This window comes from Salvelinus namaycush, chromosome 7 (assembly GCF_016432855.1).
Source record: "Salvelinus namaycush isolate Seneca chromosome 7, SaNama_1.0, whole genome shotgun sequence".
NCBI lineage: Eukaryota > Metazoa > Chordata > Actinopteri > Salmoniformes > Salmonidae > Salvelinus > Salvelinus namaycush.
The window spans coordinates 40447187-40463210 of NC_052313.1; the positions used below are offsets into that span (position 1 = coordinate 40447187).

General features: G+C 40.2%; 1 protein-coding gene across 1 annotated transcript in view; it reads left to right on the plus strand.

The window, feature by feature from the left end:
* The first annotated feature begins 2212 nt into the window (after positions 1–2212).
* LOC120050718 (parathyroid hormone 2 receptor-like) overlaps positions 2213–16024 on the plus strand; it is a 34768-nt gene continuing 20956 nt past the window's right edge. Inside the window, exons 1-5 of the mRNA XM_038997282.1 lie at positions 2213–2227; positions 2484–2583; positions 9312–9422; positions 10436–10557; positions 10781–10878. Of these exons, the coding sequence (XP_038853210.1) occupies positions 2213–2227; positions 2484–2583; positions 9312–9422; positions 10436–10557; positions 10781–10878 (446 nt within the window). The remainder of the gene's footprint in view (positions 2228–2483; positions 2584–9311; positions 9423–10435; positions 10558–10780; positions 10879–16024) is intronic.

Consider the following 16024-nt stretch of genomic DNA (forward strand, 5'->3'; position numbering starts at 1 on the left):
ATTTGGGTTCTGATGGGGTAAAACCGTTGATTTAAACTCATGAGGCATTTCTATGTTATATTTGTCAAGAATCAATGGCTTTATCATGAATTTAAAATTTAAAAAAAGTGATGCACTTCCAATCACAGACACAGAGAATTTGACAAAATCTGACAAACTCTGAGTCATACCAAGATTCAACATGAACATTATTGTTTGCAAACAATTTTTTCTCAAAAAACATTCATTTTTAATTTGTGTCATTTAGTTTTTAAGACACTCATGACTTTCCCAAAATGAATTCATTTTTAATTTATGTAAATTCGTTTTTAAGACACTCATGAGCGAACGCGAACACACACACACACACACACACTGAATCGTGCAGACCGCTGCCGACATCTCTTCCCACATCGCAAAATTTCAGCACCACAGATAGATAGCACCACTACTCACGTTCAGCCGAGAAATGCAGTTGTAGGTAGGTAGGTTGGCTAGGCTACAGTAGAGATTAATAGTTATTTGGGTTGTCAGGTGTAAGCAGCAAACTCGATTTTACACGTCTAGCCTATGGATAATTCTGGTTGGAATTTTCTTGCGACTTTTTGACCGTAATGAGTATTCGTGTTTAACATATATATTTTTTAATGGCAATTAACGAGACAACATGCCCAAATTGTCTCTGTAAAGCAAACTTAGCCTACTAAAATGGTGTTTCAGAGAAAAAACTACAACAGGACACAAGTAGCCTGAATGGCCAGTCATATAGCCTATATATTTTAAGGTACACAAGTGATCAGTAAACTTTTTGAACAAGTTTATGGTACATCCTTATTTCAGACGGAAGACATCAAAACTCTGACCAATGCTACGCTATTTCTGCGCCCTTTCTCCTGAAATCCTCTTTCAACAGACTTCCAAGAGCGTTGGATGGAAATACACAGAGTAGGTTAGGCTACACACAGTCGGACTAGCACGGGTTTGACACAACACCTGAACTACTGCGTGCTTCAAAAACACAGCTGATTTTTGAGTTTATCGAAACCTCTGTATGCAACGCTGTCCACCAATTATCTTCAAAATGAATACGATACTTCTGAGTTACTTTGCGAAGTTTCTTTTATGCTGGAATGTAGTTTACCTACACGTTTACGCACAGGTAAGTAGGCTAGCCAATCGAGTAATATTGTTTATGTATTTTTTGTGGAGGAATTAATCCATAGGGTTTACATCTGTGCATACATCTGTGCATATAATAAACCATACACATACGGAATTTGCATGACCATTTTACATAGGCTACCAGCAACATGATGCAAGATTATATACACTGAGTGTACAAAACATTAGGAACACCTTCTCTTTCCACGACAGACTGACCAGGTGAATCAAGGTGAAAGCTATGATCCCTTATTGATGTCAATCAGTATAGATGAAGGGGGGGGGGACAGGTTAATGAAGGATTTTTAAGCCTTGAAACAATTTAGACATGGATTGTGTATGTGTGCCATTCAGAAGGTGAATGGGCAAGACCAAATATTGAAGTGCCTTTGAACTGGGTATGGTAGTATGTGCCCATTTGAGTGTTTCAAGAACTGCAACGTTGTTGGATTTTTCACACTCAACAGTTTACCCTGTGTATCAAAAATGGTCCAACACCAAAAGGACATCCAGCCAACTTGACACAACTGTGGGAAGCATCCCTGTGGAGCGCTTTTGACACCTTGTAGAGTCCATGCCTCGACGAAACAGCATTAGCCTATGTTTAGGCAGGCTATTGCAAGTCTAGTTGACAAAGATCTTGGCATAATGAATTTGGTTGCTTTTTTACTTGCATCCACAATTCCCTATTCCTCTACTCCTTTACCATTTTCTCTCTGTCTATCTTTTAAAATATTTATCCTGTAAATAATGGGGAAACTAAGATGGATGTTTCTAAATATTATCATTTACAAAATGGTGGCCATAATCCAATTTCTTTTCCCCACATATTATGTTTCTTCCTTTGGTGCTATTTCATATGGAAATGTGATCGGTTATGTATTGTTTTTCAGCCATGCCCGCTTCCATACTCATCAGTCAGTGTTTGCATATAAATTGTTGACTGGTACTCAACATCCACTTTCTCCTTGAATGCATTTAAATGAGGCGTAATTATGAGCACAGTGCATCAGCGTGTGTGTGTAGCGATTGCTTACTGTGATGTATATGACTTATGTTTAATTTATGAAGTATGTGTTATGATACGGTATACTGTATGTCACTGTAATTATGACATTAGATTTGATCAAAGTTTTTATATCAAAGCCACTTTACCATTTCTGCTCTTGTCATGTTTGAGATCCAAATTATCTCTGGGGTGAAGATTCCCCTAGGTACATATCTAGGATCAGCTTCCCCTCTCCAATCCTAACCTTAACCATTAGTGGGGGAAATGCTAATCTGACCCAAGATCATCATCGAAGGGGCAACTTTTTGAATCAATGCTGCAATCTACTCTGTAGGTTCATCCAGAGGTCGGCCTCACAGCACAGGAGCAGATGTACCTGCTGTATGATGTCAAAGTTGAGTGCCATCAGAACATCTCCACACACAACCCTGCAGGTGGGAAAACACTGACTTACGTAAATCGTTTTATCTTTGGGCAGCATAGGAAATGTACCAACTTTTTTGTTTGTGTTTCTGTAATTGGTACCCACTAAGCAGATGATTGGTCTACCTAGCTTTACCGGAGCCCCATTGGCCAGCGTGTTTCCAGGTGGATCCAGACAGACCTTTATGGTAACCGTAGCGGCCGACCATACTTCATCCTGTCTGGAGAGACCAAATCCCATAACTTTACCTGTTTTTGCCTCCTGCGCATTGGAAAAGGGGTTGTGTTTTGAGTGACGGGCAAACACTAGCCTGCTCCACGTCTGCCCACGTTCTCCCAGGCTTCACTCAGTCAGAGATTGGAGTTGGTAAAAGAGACTGGATGTGGTGCTGCTGCATGTACACTTTGACACACTGCACTCCTTGCATTTCTCACATTGTCAGTCAATGTTCAACATGAGATTTACTGAATTGAGTAATGCTTTTAGCAAAAAAATTGTATTCTGATATTTATCCAAAGGATTTATTATCCACCTCCAAATTATTATTATATATTTTTAATTGGGGTAACTTGAGACAACTTTTGATACAGCATGGATGAAAACTACAACTACATAAGTGGTCTTAGGGAGGGGGGAAAAGAACTGGGATGATGGCCACCACTTAGTAAACAAAAACATTTCTAAAAATTCTTCTTCGTTTTCCCATATAGGCACTCTTGAAGAACGGAGGGAGGAACTTCTTGAAAAGCCTTTATTTCCTTGGAAGACCACTGCAGTTTGATTAGGCAAAGATGACTTAAGATCACAGATATCATGCTGTGGTGTCTCCCTAGCCACAGAATCTGTGGGTGCTGAAATGTGGATTTATTCCATTCATTTGAATCTGCCAATTTACCAGTCCCAAACCCACAGTTGTTTCTCTTTCTGGCTGCTGCTCTCCATATTATTATCCTCCATGTGTCCGCCCACATTCTGTAGTGGAGAGCAGTGTGAGAGATGGATAAAAACAAACCTCTTTGTGTGTTTGATCCAAAATCTACCAGCCATTAAAACCAGGTGGGAGAATAGAAATATCAGAACATAAACAGATATTGGAGTATAATGGCTAATTAGAGTGTATGTATTGTTTGGTGACTGTTTAAATATAAACAGACCAGCATCTGATACCCATCCAAATTTTGTCATGACGGAAGTATTACGGTTTTCACTGGGAGGCAACATGAAAATACAGTTTGCTATATCTTCTGAGAGATGCAGAAATGACTAACACTTTATTTTAAGGGTCCATTATAAAACATTTATAAGGCCGTTTGCCCACCATGTATTAATAATTATTCCCACATTTGTAAATGTTAGTTAGCTAGTTATTCACAAGTGTATATATATACACATGACCAAAAGTATGTGGACTTGCTTCCAAGAGCATTAGTGAGGTCGGACACTGATGTTGGGCAATTAGGCCTGACTTGCAGTCGGCGTTCCAATTCATCCCAAAGGTGTTCGATGGGGTTGGGGTCAGGGCTCTGTGCAGGCCAGTCAAGTTCTTCCATACCGATCTCAACAAATAATTTCTGTATGGACCTCACTTTGTGCACGGGGGCATTGTCATGCTGAAACAGGAAAGGGTCTTCCCTAAAATGCCACAAAGTTGGAAGCACAGAATCGTATGGAATGTCATTGTATGTTGAAGCATTAAGATTTCCCTTCACTGGAACTAGCCCGAACCATGAAAAACAGCCCCAGACCATTATTCCTACTCCACCAAACTTTACAGTTGTCACTATGCATTCGGACAGGTAGCGTTCTCCTGGCATCCGCCAAAGCCAGATTCGTCCGTCGGACTGCCAGATGGGGAAGCGCGATTCATCATTCCAGAGAATGAGTTTCAACTGCTCCAGAGTCCAATGGCGGTGAGCTTTACATCACTCCAGCTGACGCTTGGCATTGTGCGTCGTGATCTTAGGCTTGGGTGCGTTTGCACAAACAGTTCTTGTGCTGACGTTGCTTCCAGAGGCAGTTTGGATCTCGGTAGTGAGTGTTGCAATCGAGGACAGAGGATTTTTCCGCGCTACGCGCTTCAGCACTCGGCGGTCCCGTTCGGTGAGCTTGTGTGGCCTACCACTTCGTGGCTGAGCTATTGTTGCTCTTAGACATTTCCACTTCACAATAAGAGCACTTACAGTTGACCCGGGCAACTGAAATAGCCGAATCCACTAATTTGATGGGGTGTCCACATACGTTTGTAAACATTCTGTGTTTCATGCTTATTCTTTTACCAGTGTTAGGTTCTTATTTATCAGAGTAAATAACACACGGACACTAGAGAAGCTAACAAAGTTTAATTCTGTCCAAAGGTTCTGTTCAGCTTTAATTCAAACAACCCAACATTTCTCACATCACAGATATATATATATCCCACTTAAGACACTCCTCCTTCTCTCCAATCATTTAATCTTATGGTTCTACAGGAAAAGAGTAACAGGATATTAAACCCTTATTACTCCCTTCAGGGGATCTGACCTCACCTCCTGACCTCAACCCCTCCTTCACCTAATCCACAGATGTCCATCTGTCTTTCCTGTATCAACGCAGTGCTCTCCTCCCGTCCCCCAACACATTCCAACGCCATCTGGCTTTCTACAGAGAACCATTAACTTCAGACATAAAACCCAGTCTCTTTCACTCCTAATATTCTATGCTTCTTCTCTATCATTTATTTAATATCTCAATGTTCAAAAAATTCGAATCCAACACCAGGTACTGCTGGAATGTTTACCAATGGCATGCATCTTTTTGTAGGAAATTACACTGATCTCTGAAAACATTTATAAGGTATTTAAGTATAAATAGTGCTCACTTTAGATTAGGGACTGAAAAATGACTTTACTAATCACACAATTTTTATAAATGCCATATAAATAGTTTATTATGGACCCTTAATAAAATAAAGTGTTACCAAAATGACATCAATGAAACAACTTATTGGCTAAATGATATGCTGCCTTTCATTAGAGTAAAATAAATAAACATTTACAAAATTGTATAACCCCACTTCCCCTCAATCAGTGGTGTATTTGTCTATTGTATTTGGTTTTTCCAGATAACTTAAACCAGATCTAAATAATCTTGTGTTCCCTTTTCAATTTTAGATGACGGGGCAGTCTGTGATTGGTTCATCCATTTGGGCCTTTAAATTGATGATATATAGCAATTATATAGCTCTGTTGTTGTTTGATTCCGAGATTGTCCCTTTAAAGGCAATGGTCCAATTCTAACCATTATTGGCCACCGTATTACTGCCAGGTGTTCTCTCGTTAAACCATCAATACGAGCTAAGATCACCCACACACCTGATCTCAGTTGCAACCATTATTAGCCATCATATTACCACTCCTGCGGTGCTTAACTTCAAAGATGCTAATTGAGTAGACTAAGGACGGCTGTATCTACAGTATTTGAGAATCATTCTATACATCTGAAATAAAGTATTTTCTCATTTACCACGACAAATCTACAGTGGCATTTTTCCCTACACATTTTATGTACTGAAAATTCATGTTGGTGTACATGAGTAAAAAAAAAAAAAAATGTTTCTAATTTATGTAATACATTAATTATGACTTGGTTTAATACAGTAGGGCTATGGAAATTTCAAGAGAGGAAAGTACAATATTTCTGAACATTGTCCATGTTTAAAATTGTAATTTAAATCAAGCCTATCATGATTGTGTTAATATTTTTTTTATTCAAATGGCGTTATAGTCTAATAAAAATATATAAAATTGCACAAATGATATTGTAATTATGTTGACATGAAACAGTTGTATGATATAGACTCCATTATTACAGTAAGTATTTGACATTCATTCATTAGGCTACAAGCCTTATGATTGTCAATGCTCTTATAGGTCATTATTTAATTGGGGTGGAAATAGAGAACCAGAAGCAGCTGTCAAACACGGTAACAACGAGACGTCAACTAATCTACTCGTAAATCTTTTTTTTTTTTTTGAATCATGATTATTTTAGCACGCAGGTTTATGTAATCTCCCGCATTGTTTTAAGAAAACAAGTGCTAATATGCTGTAGTGTGTGGAGCTCAGCTTCTTCTTTACAATTGGCCAAACATGTTCACTTAATGTCATGGGATTATGTAAACATAATCTTTGTTGTATGAGGTGTTGTATCCAGACCCTGGTCAAATATATTCTCTAAAATGCATGACAATGTTCGAGTTGTGCTTGATTTAGTGTGCACTCTTAGAAAAAAAGATTCCGAAATGGTTCTTTGGCTGTCCCAATAGGCACAGAATAACCTTTTTTGGTTCCAGGTAGAACTCTTTTGGGTTCCATGCAGAACCCTCTGTGTCTACATGGAATCAAAATGGGTTATTCAAAGCATCCTGCTATGGGAACAGCCGAAGAGCCCTTTTAGGTTGTAGATAGCTCTTCTTCCCCTAAGAGTGTAGTTGTACTTTTTGGGACTATAACAGATACATTACATTTTATTGACAAAGAGATATGCTAACTGTGGATAACAGTCATTCAAGTGCAGCATAACTAGCTAGCTAGCAAAGCGATTCACATTTCCTGCTATCTAACCAAATGACACCTGCATCTCTAGATGTAGTCACCGAAAAACGACATGAGAAAAAAAGTTGGTCACTCACTCACTCCTCCAATGACATGACATCCTCCTAGCAGCTAGCTAACTAGCTAACTGGGGTATATCCAACCGTATACTATGGGTCTGACAAAACATAGATTTTTACTGCTCTAATTATGTTGGTAACCAGTTTATAATATGTTTTTAACTTGCTAAATAAATAGTTAGCTACATAAATAAATACGCCAGCTGTCACACCCTGGCCTTAGTTATTTTTGTTTTCATTATTATTTTAGTTAGGTCAGGGTGTGACATGGTGAATGTATGTGTTTTTGTAGTGTCTAGGGTGGTTGTAAGGTTAGGGGGTTTATTAGAGTAGTTGGGTTTATGTTTAGGATAGATGTCTAGCTGTGTCTATGGTTGCCTGAAGGGTTCTCAATCAGAGACAGATGTCATTAATTGTCTCTGATTGGGAGCCATATTTAAGGCAGCCATAGGCACTAGGTTAATGTGGGTAATTGTCTATGTTGTACGTTTGTAGCTTGTGTGTGCACTTACGTTTATAGCTTCACGATCGTTTTTTGTTTTGTTTCGTTTTGTTATAGTGTTCGTTGCGTGTTTTTCCCTTCTCGAAATAAAGAGAATGTATTTTGCACACGCTGCGCCTTGGTCCTCTCTCTCACCCATAGACGATCGTGACAATATACGCATAGGAAGGCTACTGCAGCTGAGACACTGAAACCTACAAATATCCACTTCTCTTTAGACCTGGATTGCAATCATAAAATATATGGATTTATTTTAATCTATTTGCATCTTATTTCCTCTCCCACTTAGGTCTTTATTACTCAGTCTCAGGTCACGTCCCAAATGGCACTAAAGGTAGTGCACTATAAAGGGAACAAACAGGGTGCCATTTGGGACACACCCCACCCTAGTCACTTGTTTCACTGAACCATCAGGAGGGCTAGCTGACAAAAGACGACAACCTATTACTCATAGTGCTCTCCCACTAGCCTACTCATCTGGTGGACAGATAGTATATATAGCTGTAATGACTATGAGCACTGTTCTTGCACTTGTCGCTAATGAGTGACTCATAAGCTTTGTCTTTCCATCTCACCCTCTCATCGTGGAATATAGATTAATATTAGAAATGTGTTTAATCAAGGAGGTTTAAATAGACATAGTGGAAGAAATATTTTTTCTCTTTGGAGCCGAGTTGTAGTATATTGATCCTTCTTGAACTTGTTTCATTGATGACATTGATGTGGACTGAGTGCACACTGCTGGATATTTGCCCTTTCTTAAATTGAGTGGATCAAAATCGAGTGACCGCAGGATTACCAGCACATACCATGGACAGGCACAAAAGCAACAAGTCAATGAAACCTTTCAATGATAATGCCTTGAGTTCCATAGCAGTGATTTCTTTTAAATTCAGATTTATCTGAAGGAGTGTCCATGGGAGGCCTGGGAGCCTCCGTTCCCTTGATGACGATACCCTTCAACACAATGTCCAAATAATGTCACTTATGAACGTAAAAGCGTCAAATATGTACATCACACATATTGACGTTTGTGATTGTGAAGATTTGACTTATAATGGCAATATGTCAGTAAATGTTACATATTTGGCATATTACCATAGTATATTATCTAGTGATGGGCACTAATATGGAAAATCCATACTAATATATCACTTGAATTTTTTTGATATGATATCGATATATATTGGTTTTATAAAAACATTGTTTTTACTTTTCTGTTCACCTCCACAGCTCTGTGAAGTCCAGACAAGTGCTTTCTGATTGCTCATTGGAACCTATGTGAAAGCTAAATCTACAGTTTAATAAGTCCATTCACCACGATTTGGCAAATCAGCAGGCAATTAAGTCACTAAGTTGAGAGCCTGTGAGAAGGTCTATGAGAGGGGTTTGTGCATGCAGGAACAGTCACGTACAGTATGGGTTTTTACATAATGGTGTAAGTTAACAGGAAGGTTAAACCAATGTCATAATATGCCGTCCATATATCGATATCAAATGCAAATAAACCAATATCATATAAAATTATCAGTATTGATGCCCACTACTAACATTACCTTACTCCCCTTTTCCACTACGTGTCCAGATTACCTTTGTCCCCCTGGCTGGGACGGTCTGATCTGTTGGCCCCAGGGATCCCCCGGAGCGCTAACCAAGGTCCCCTGCCCCAGCTACATCTACGACTTCAACCATCAAGGTATTGGGGTATAGATAGGCAACACACTTGCTATACTCATGGAGACAGATTTACTAAGAGTTTGCGCTAGGTGCAAAGTTTGGCTTTTTTTTGTTGAAAGGTATAAAACCCCCAAAGAAGTCTTTGTTTACACTTTACCTTAAAGCTAGAATATTTAGTTGCTATATCCATTTTTGGACTTAAACATTAATGGTATACACCCATTGATTCTTGAAGAATATACACTGAGTATACAAAGCATTAGGAACACCTGCTATTTCTAAGACATGACCAGGTGAATCCAGGTGAAAGCTATGATCCCTTATTGATGTAACTTGTTAAATCCACTTCAGTCAGTGTAGATGAAGGGGAGGAGAACAGTTAAAGAAGGATTTTTAAGCATTGAGACAATTGAGACCTAGATTGTGTATGTGTGCCATTCAAAGGGTGAACGGTCAAGCCAAAAACTATAAGTGCCTTTGAACGGGGTATGGTAGTAGGTGCCAGGCGCACCGGTTTGTGTGAAGAACTGCAACGCTGCTGGGTTATTTACGCTCAACAGTTTCCCGTGTGTGTCAAAAATAGTCCACTACTCAAAGGACATCCAGCCAACTTGACACAACTGTGGGAAGCATTGGAGTCAACATGGGCCAGCATCCCAAGCAATGTACATGTAATGGATTTAACCTATTGAATTGTTTGATGAGCATGAAAACGATGTAAACCATACCCCATGGCCGTCTCAGTCACGAGATCTCAGCCCAATCTCCCATAAGTGTTCAACTTTACGCACCTGAGGCTGCGTTTTCAGACCACAAACAAAACACCAAATTATATAATTTATTTTTGAAGAATGGTGTCGCATCCCTCCAATAGAGTTCCAGACACTTGTAGAATCCATTCCAAGTTTGCTTTGAAGCTGTTCTGGCTCGTGGTGGCCCAACGCCCTACTAAGACGCTTTATGTTGGTGTTTCCTTTGTTTTGGCAGTTATCTGTATGTTGCAATGTAAATGACCAGACCTTGTGTGTCCAGGTCATGCATACAGGAAGTGTGATGTCAACGGTTCCTGGGTTTCTGTGGAGGGGTTGAACCGAACGTGGTCCAATTATTCTGACTGCTTGAGATTCCTTTTACCTGGTCAAGAGGAGGAAAAGGTAATCCCAATCACCACTTCAGTCACACCAAAGATTCCAATTAACATTGTTGGGGTTGCACACTTGACTCATGACAATACTTGAGTTGCTCTGACTCACGCTAACAGCGTAGCTACACTGGGGCGTTGGGAAAACGGTAGGTTTTTAGCTTCTATGCTAGACGCCTAACTTTTTGCCGGCGTAAACAGTGTAGCAGGCCTGTAAGATATCCATTTCTCTCTAGCAGGACTTCTTTGACCGGCTGTACGTCATGTACACCATTGGATATGCACTGTCCTTCATCTCTCTTCTAGGGGCCATTGTCATCATAGGCTACTTCAGGTAAGACAGCCTTGTATCCCAACAATTGGTCCTTTCTCCAGAAGTGTATAATTGTTTTTTAAATTCTTATACCCAGTCATTTCCTTTCAGTCATAGACCATTGCAGAATAGACATGTTCCCTAGTATCAGGGTTCCCTTCAATGAAAAGTCTTTGCTGCTCTATCCACCTGTGTAAATTCCACTGAGGTCATATAGCACTAGGCCTCATTTGTTCATCACCATTTTCCAAAAACAGCCTCACAGTAAATGATAAGTAAAAATAAATATCCTGGCCAATCTTCTTGACTCATCTCCAATTTCTCTGTGAAATGCCATCCCAAAGATGAAAAAAAAATGCATTACCTGAAGACCCACTGGGCACAGCATGCCATTTCAATGTGGAAATTTGGGTAATATTAGGTTGAGACGTTGATCAATGAGATTTCAATCTTTATTCACCCACTCAAAAAAACTGCCAGAGGTTTGTTGAATTCCCAATGTGTTTTCACTATGCTTTCAACCATCTATAAGCACAACCAAATTCCAATGGAAAAACAATGTTCGATATTTGGTTTAGTTGTCATCTAAATGTGTTATCACTGAACTTTCAACCATTTAAAAGCACAACAAAATTCAAATGGGAATACAATGTCATATTTTCTATTTATACAACAACTTAATGTGTTATTACTGTGCTTCATGGAACGAATTGCAAAAATCACTGAAGCTGGAGATATATATCCCTCTAACTTTAAGCATCAGCTGTCAGAGCAGTTTACCAATCACTGTACCTGTACACAGCCAATCTGTAAATAGCACACCCAACTACCTCATCCAAATATTGTTATTTATCTTCTTGCTCTTTTGCACCCCAGTATCTCTACTTGCACATCATCATCTGCACATCGATCTATCACTCCAGTGTTAATGCTAAATTGTAATTATTTTGCCTCTATGGCCTATTTATTGCCTTTACCTCCCTAATCTTCTACATTTGCACACACTGTACATAGATTATTCTATTGTGTTATTGACTGTACTTTTTTTTATGTGTAACTCTGTGTTGTTGTTTTTGTCGCACTGCTTTGCTTTATCTTGGCCGGGTCGCAGTTGTAAATGAGAACTTGTTGTCAACTGGCCTACCTGGTTAAATAAAGGTGAAATAAAAATAAACACAAAAAGATTCATCAAATAGCGCAACCAAATGACCTGGATTTTATATGAGATTACATGAAAAGTACATAGTGCAAGTGATCAATGCTGTTCAAGATTCTTCACAGGTTATTATATAAATTGTAAAGGTCTCCACAGACCTGCGACCTTTGCATGCTATCTTGAACATGCACACTTTCTTTGATTACATAAGAAGACATTTATAGTTACAGTAGGCTAACCTCAACATTTGGCCATGGATGTGTGACTTATTTCAAGGTTGAATAAACACTGTTACATTAGTTTGTAAGATAGCCTTAACTTTAGGCTGTTTGCTGTATTACATATTTATTATTGTATTGTGTTTGGTTGACAACTCAGCCAAATATCAACATTTTAAAAGATATCTAATGCTTGGATAGTTTCATCTGAGCCACTGGCTTAATCATATTCTTAATTTTTGTTGGTTTAGTTGGAGACGTGAATCCTACATATTATTTGTTAACTTGTCGAAAAGTTAACAGGCTAGTTACTGCACACCAAAACTGAATTGTGTTTGGTTGTCAAAACAACCAAATATCAACATTTAATGAGATGTATCTTTTGTGCCACTGACTTAGTCTGGCCTTAATTCCAGTTTGTCTACTACTTAAATACTGATTTGTTGGATTCATGTCTCCAACTCAACCAAGAATCAAAGTTAAAGAATAGGACTGCCATAATTCCCTAATAATAGAGCAAAACACGCTTTGTACAAGTTAAAGAATACGACTAAATTAAATTAAACTTTAATTAGACTAGATTTTGGCCTATTCTTTAACTTTGATTCTTGGTTGAGTTGGAGACGTGAATCCAACATATCAAAGCCTTTCATTATGAGTTGTCAATATCATGAATGCAATTAGAGAAGGAAGTATTACTCAAGCATCTTCCCTCAGTATTTCCCAAGTGGCGCAGTGGTCTAAGGCACTGCATTTCAGTGCTAGAGGCGTCACTACAGACACCCTGGTTTGAATCCAGGATGTATCACAACCAGCTGTGATTGGGAGTCATAGGGCGGTGCACAATTGGTCCAGCGTTGTCCATGTTTGACCGGTGTAGGCCATCATTGTAAATAAGAATTTGTTCTTGCCTAGTTAAATAAAGTTTAAATTAAAAAACACAGTACACTGTAAAACTAACTAAAATGGTCTGAGGAAACTGATTGTGGGGAACCATTTTGATTTTATAAACCGTGGAATTTAGTGTATTTTACTCAATTCAGGTTATTTTATTCAATTCAGGTTACTCAATGCAATTAGGTTTTATATTGTACAGTTGAAGTCGGAAGTTTACATACACTTAGGTTGGAGTCATTAAAACTAGTTTTTCAACCACTCCACAAATTTCTTGTTAACAAACTATAGTTTTGGCAAGTCGGCTAGGACATCTACTGTGTGTATGACACAAGTCATTTTTCCAAGAATTGTTTACAGACAGATTATTTCACTTAGAATACACTGTATCACAATTTCAGTGGGTCAGAAGTTTACATACACTAAGTTGACTGTGCCTTTAAACAGCTTGGAAAATTCCAGAAAATTATGTCATGGGTTTAGAAGCTTCTGATTTCAGTCAATTGGAGGTGTACCTGTGGATGTATTTCAAGGCCTACCTCAGTGCCTCTTTGCTTGACATCATGGGAAAATCTAAAGAAATCAGCCAAGACCTCAGAAAAAACATTGTAGACCTCCACAAGTCTGGTTCATCCTTGGGAGCAATTTCCAAACGCATGAAGGTACCACGTTCATCTGCACAAACAATAGTACGCAAGTATAAACACCATGGGACCACGCAGCCGTCATACCGCTCAGGAAGGAGACGTGTTCTGTCTCCGAGAGATGAACGTACTTTGGTGCGAAAAGTGCAAATCAATCCCAGAACAACAACAAAGGACCTTGTGAAGATGCTGGAGGAAACGGGTGCAAAAGTATCTATATCCACAGTAAAACGAGTCCTATATCAATATAACCTGAAAGGCCGCTCAGCAAGGAAGAAGCCACTGCTCCAAAACCGCCATAAAAATCCAGACTACGGTTTGCAACTGCACATGGGGACGAAGATTGTACTTTTGGAGAACTGTTTGGCCATATTGACCATCGTTATGTTTTGGAGGGAAAAGGGGGAGGCTTGCAAGCCGTAAAACACCATCCCAACTGTGAAGCACGGGGGTGGCAGCATCATGTTGTAGGGTGGGTTTGCTGCAGGAGGGACTGGTGCACTTCACAAAATTGATGGCGTTATGAGGAACAAAAATGATGTGGATATATTGAAGCAATATCTCAAGACATCAGTCAGGAAGTTAAAGCTTGAGGACACCATCGGCTGACAACATGGTAACGACTGGACCGGAAACGACTACGAGTAATGAGAGCACAGCACAAGAGAACACCACAGCAACTGTCACAAGTTCCGCTGCAACAGCGGGCCACAAACAGATGCAGGTATGTGTCTGTGGTTGGAGGAAAGTTACATCACACCATGGGTTGAGGATCCACCAGGGGAAGAAGGGGTGTTTGGGTAAAGAGAGACAGAGGCCTCGCATTGATCACTTTCTGCGAAAGCGATCAAATCAGTTGAATGAAGCACAGCAACTGGACGCAAACCATAGTTTGCAGTGCATCAATACCACTGTCATGGAGGACGTAAACTCAAGCACCGAAGTAACAACTGAGGTGGAACCAACAACAGGAGTGGAACTCACCCAGCCTCCCAGACCTGCAGTCGAGAGGAGACTACCAGGGCACAGACCGTATGTGAAGTGGCCTGGCGCCAGTGACAAGAAGTTGTGGGAAGCAGTGAATACTGACCTTACCTTGACCCTCGAGAAACTTCGAGGCACAGTGGAAAAGAAGTTGGAGAGGATGGGGGACATCATCTATGAGTACGGGGCAGAAAGCTTTGGAGTGCAAGAGGCAAAAGGCGGGAGAAAGGTTCCAACCCCACCAGTTTCCAGGAGGCAACAAGAAATCAAGCGCCTCGTTCAAGAAAGGAGACAGCTTAAGAAACAGTGGAAGAAGGCCTCGGAAGTGGAAAAGGAGGGCATAGAGGCACTTCAGGCTGACATTAAAACCCGGTTGGCATCCCTCCGTAGAGCAGAGAACCTACGGAAACGCAGAAGGAAGAAAGAACAAACTAGAACTCGATTCTATAAAGATCCCTTCAAGTTCCTTAAAAGTCTCTTCACGAAGGAAAAAAGTGGAGCTCTAAAAACAACAAAGAAAGACCTAGAGGAGCACCTGATAACAACAAACTTTGACTCAAAACGACATGAACATCTGGCCATCCCATCAGATATCCCACCCATTGAACCCCCAGAACATCATATTGAGACCAGCCCTCCGACATGGAAAGAGGTGGAAAACACAGTTCGACGGGCAAGAACAGCATCAGCCCCGGGGCCAAATGGAGTCCCGTACAAAGTGTATAAGAACGCACCAGACGTCCTGAGGGTCCTCTGGAGGCTTATGAGAACAGCTTGGCAAAAGAAGATAATACCCAAAGTGTGGCGTAGGGCAGGCGGGGTCCTGATCCCTAAGGAGAAGGATGCAGTGAACATCAGCCAATTCCGCCCAATCTCCTTACTGAATGTCGATGGTAAAATCTTCTTTAGGGTCATTGCCCAGAGGATGGCCGAGTACCTGCAAAGGAATGCGTACGTCGATACATCTGTACAGAAGGCAGGAATATCAGGGTTCTCTGGCTGCTTGGAACATTCCAGCATGATCTGGCACCAGATCCAAATGGCCAAGGTGGAGAAAAGGGACCTCCATGTAGTCTTCCTCGACCTCGCCAATGCATTTGGCTCTGTGCCCCATGAACTCCTGTGGTCTGCCTTCAGATTTTTCCACATACCGGACACCATCACAACCCTGGTGAAGTCGTACTTCCAGGATCTGCAGTTCTGCTTCACCACCTCAGAGTTCACCACCTCATGGCAGTGCCTGAATGTAGGTATAATGGCGGGATGTACCA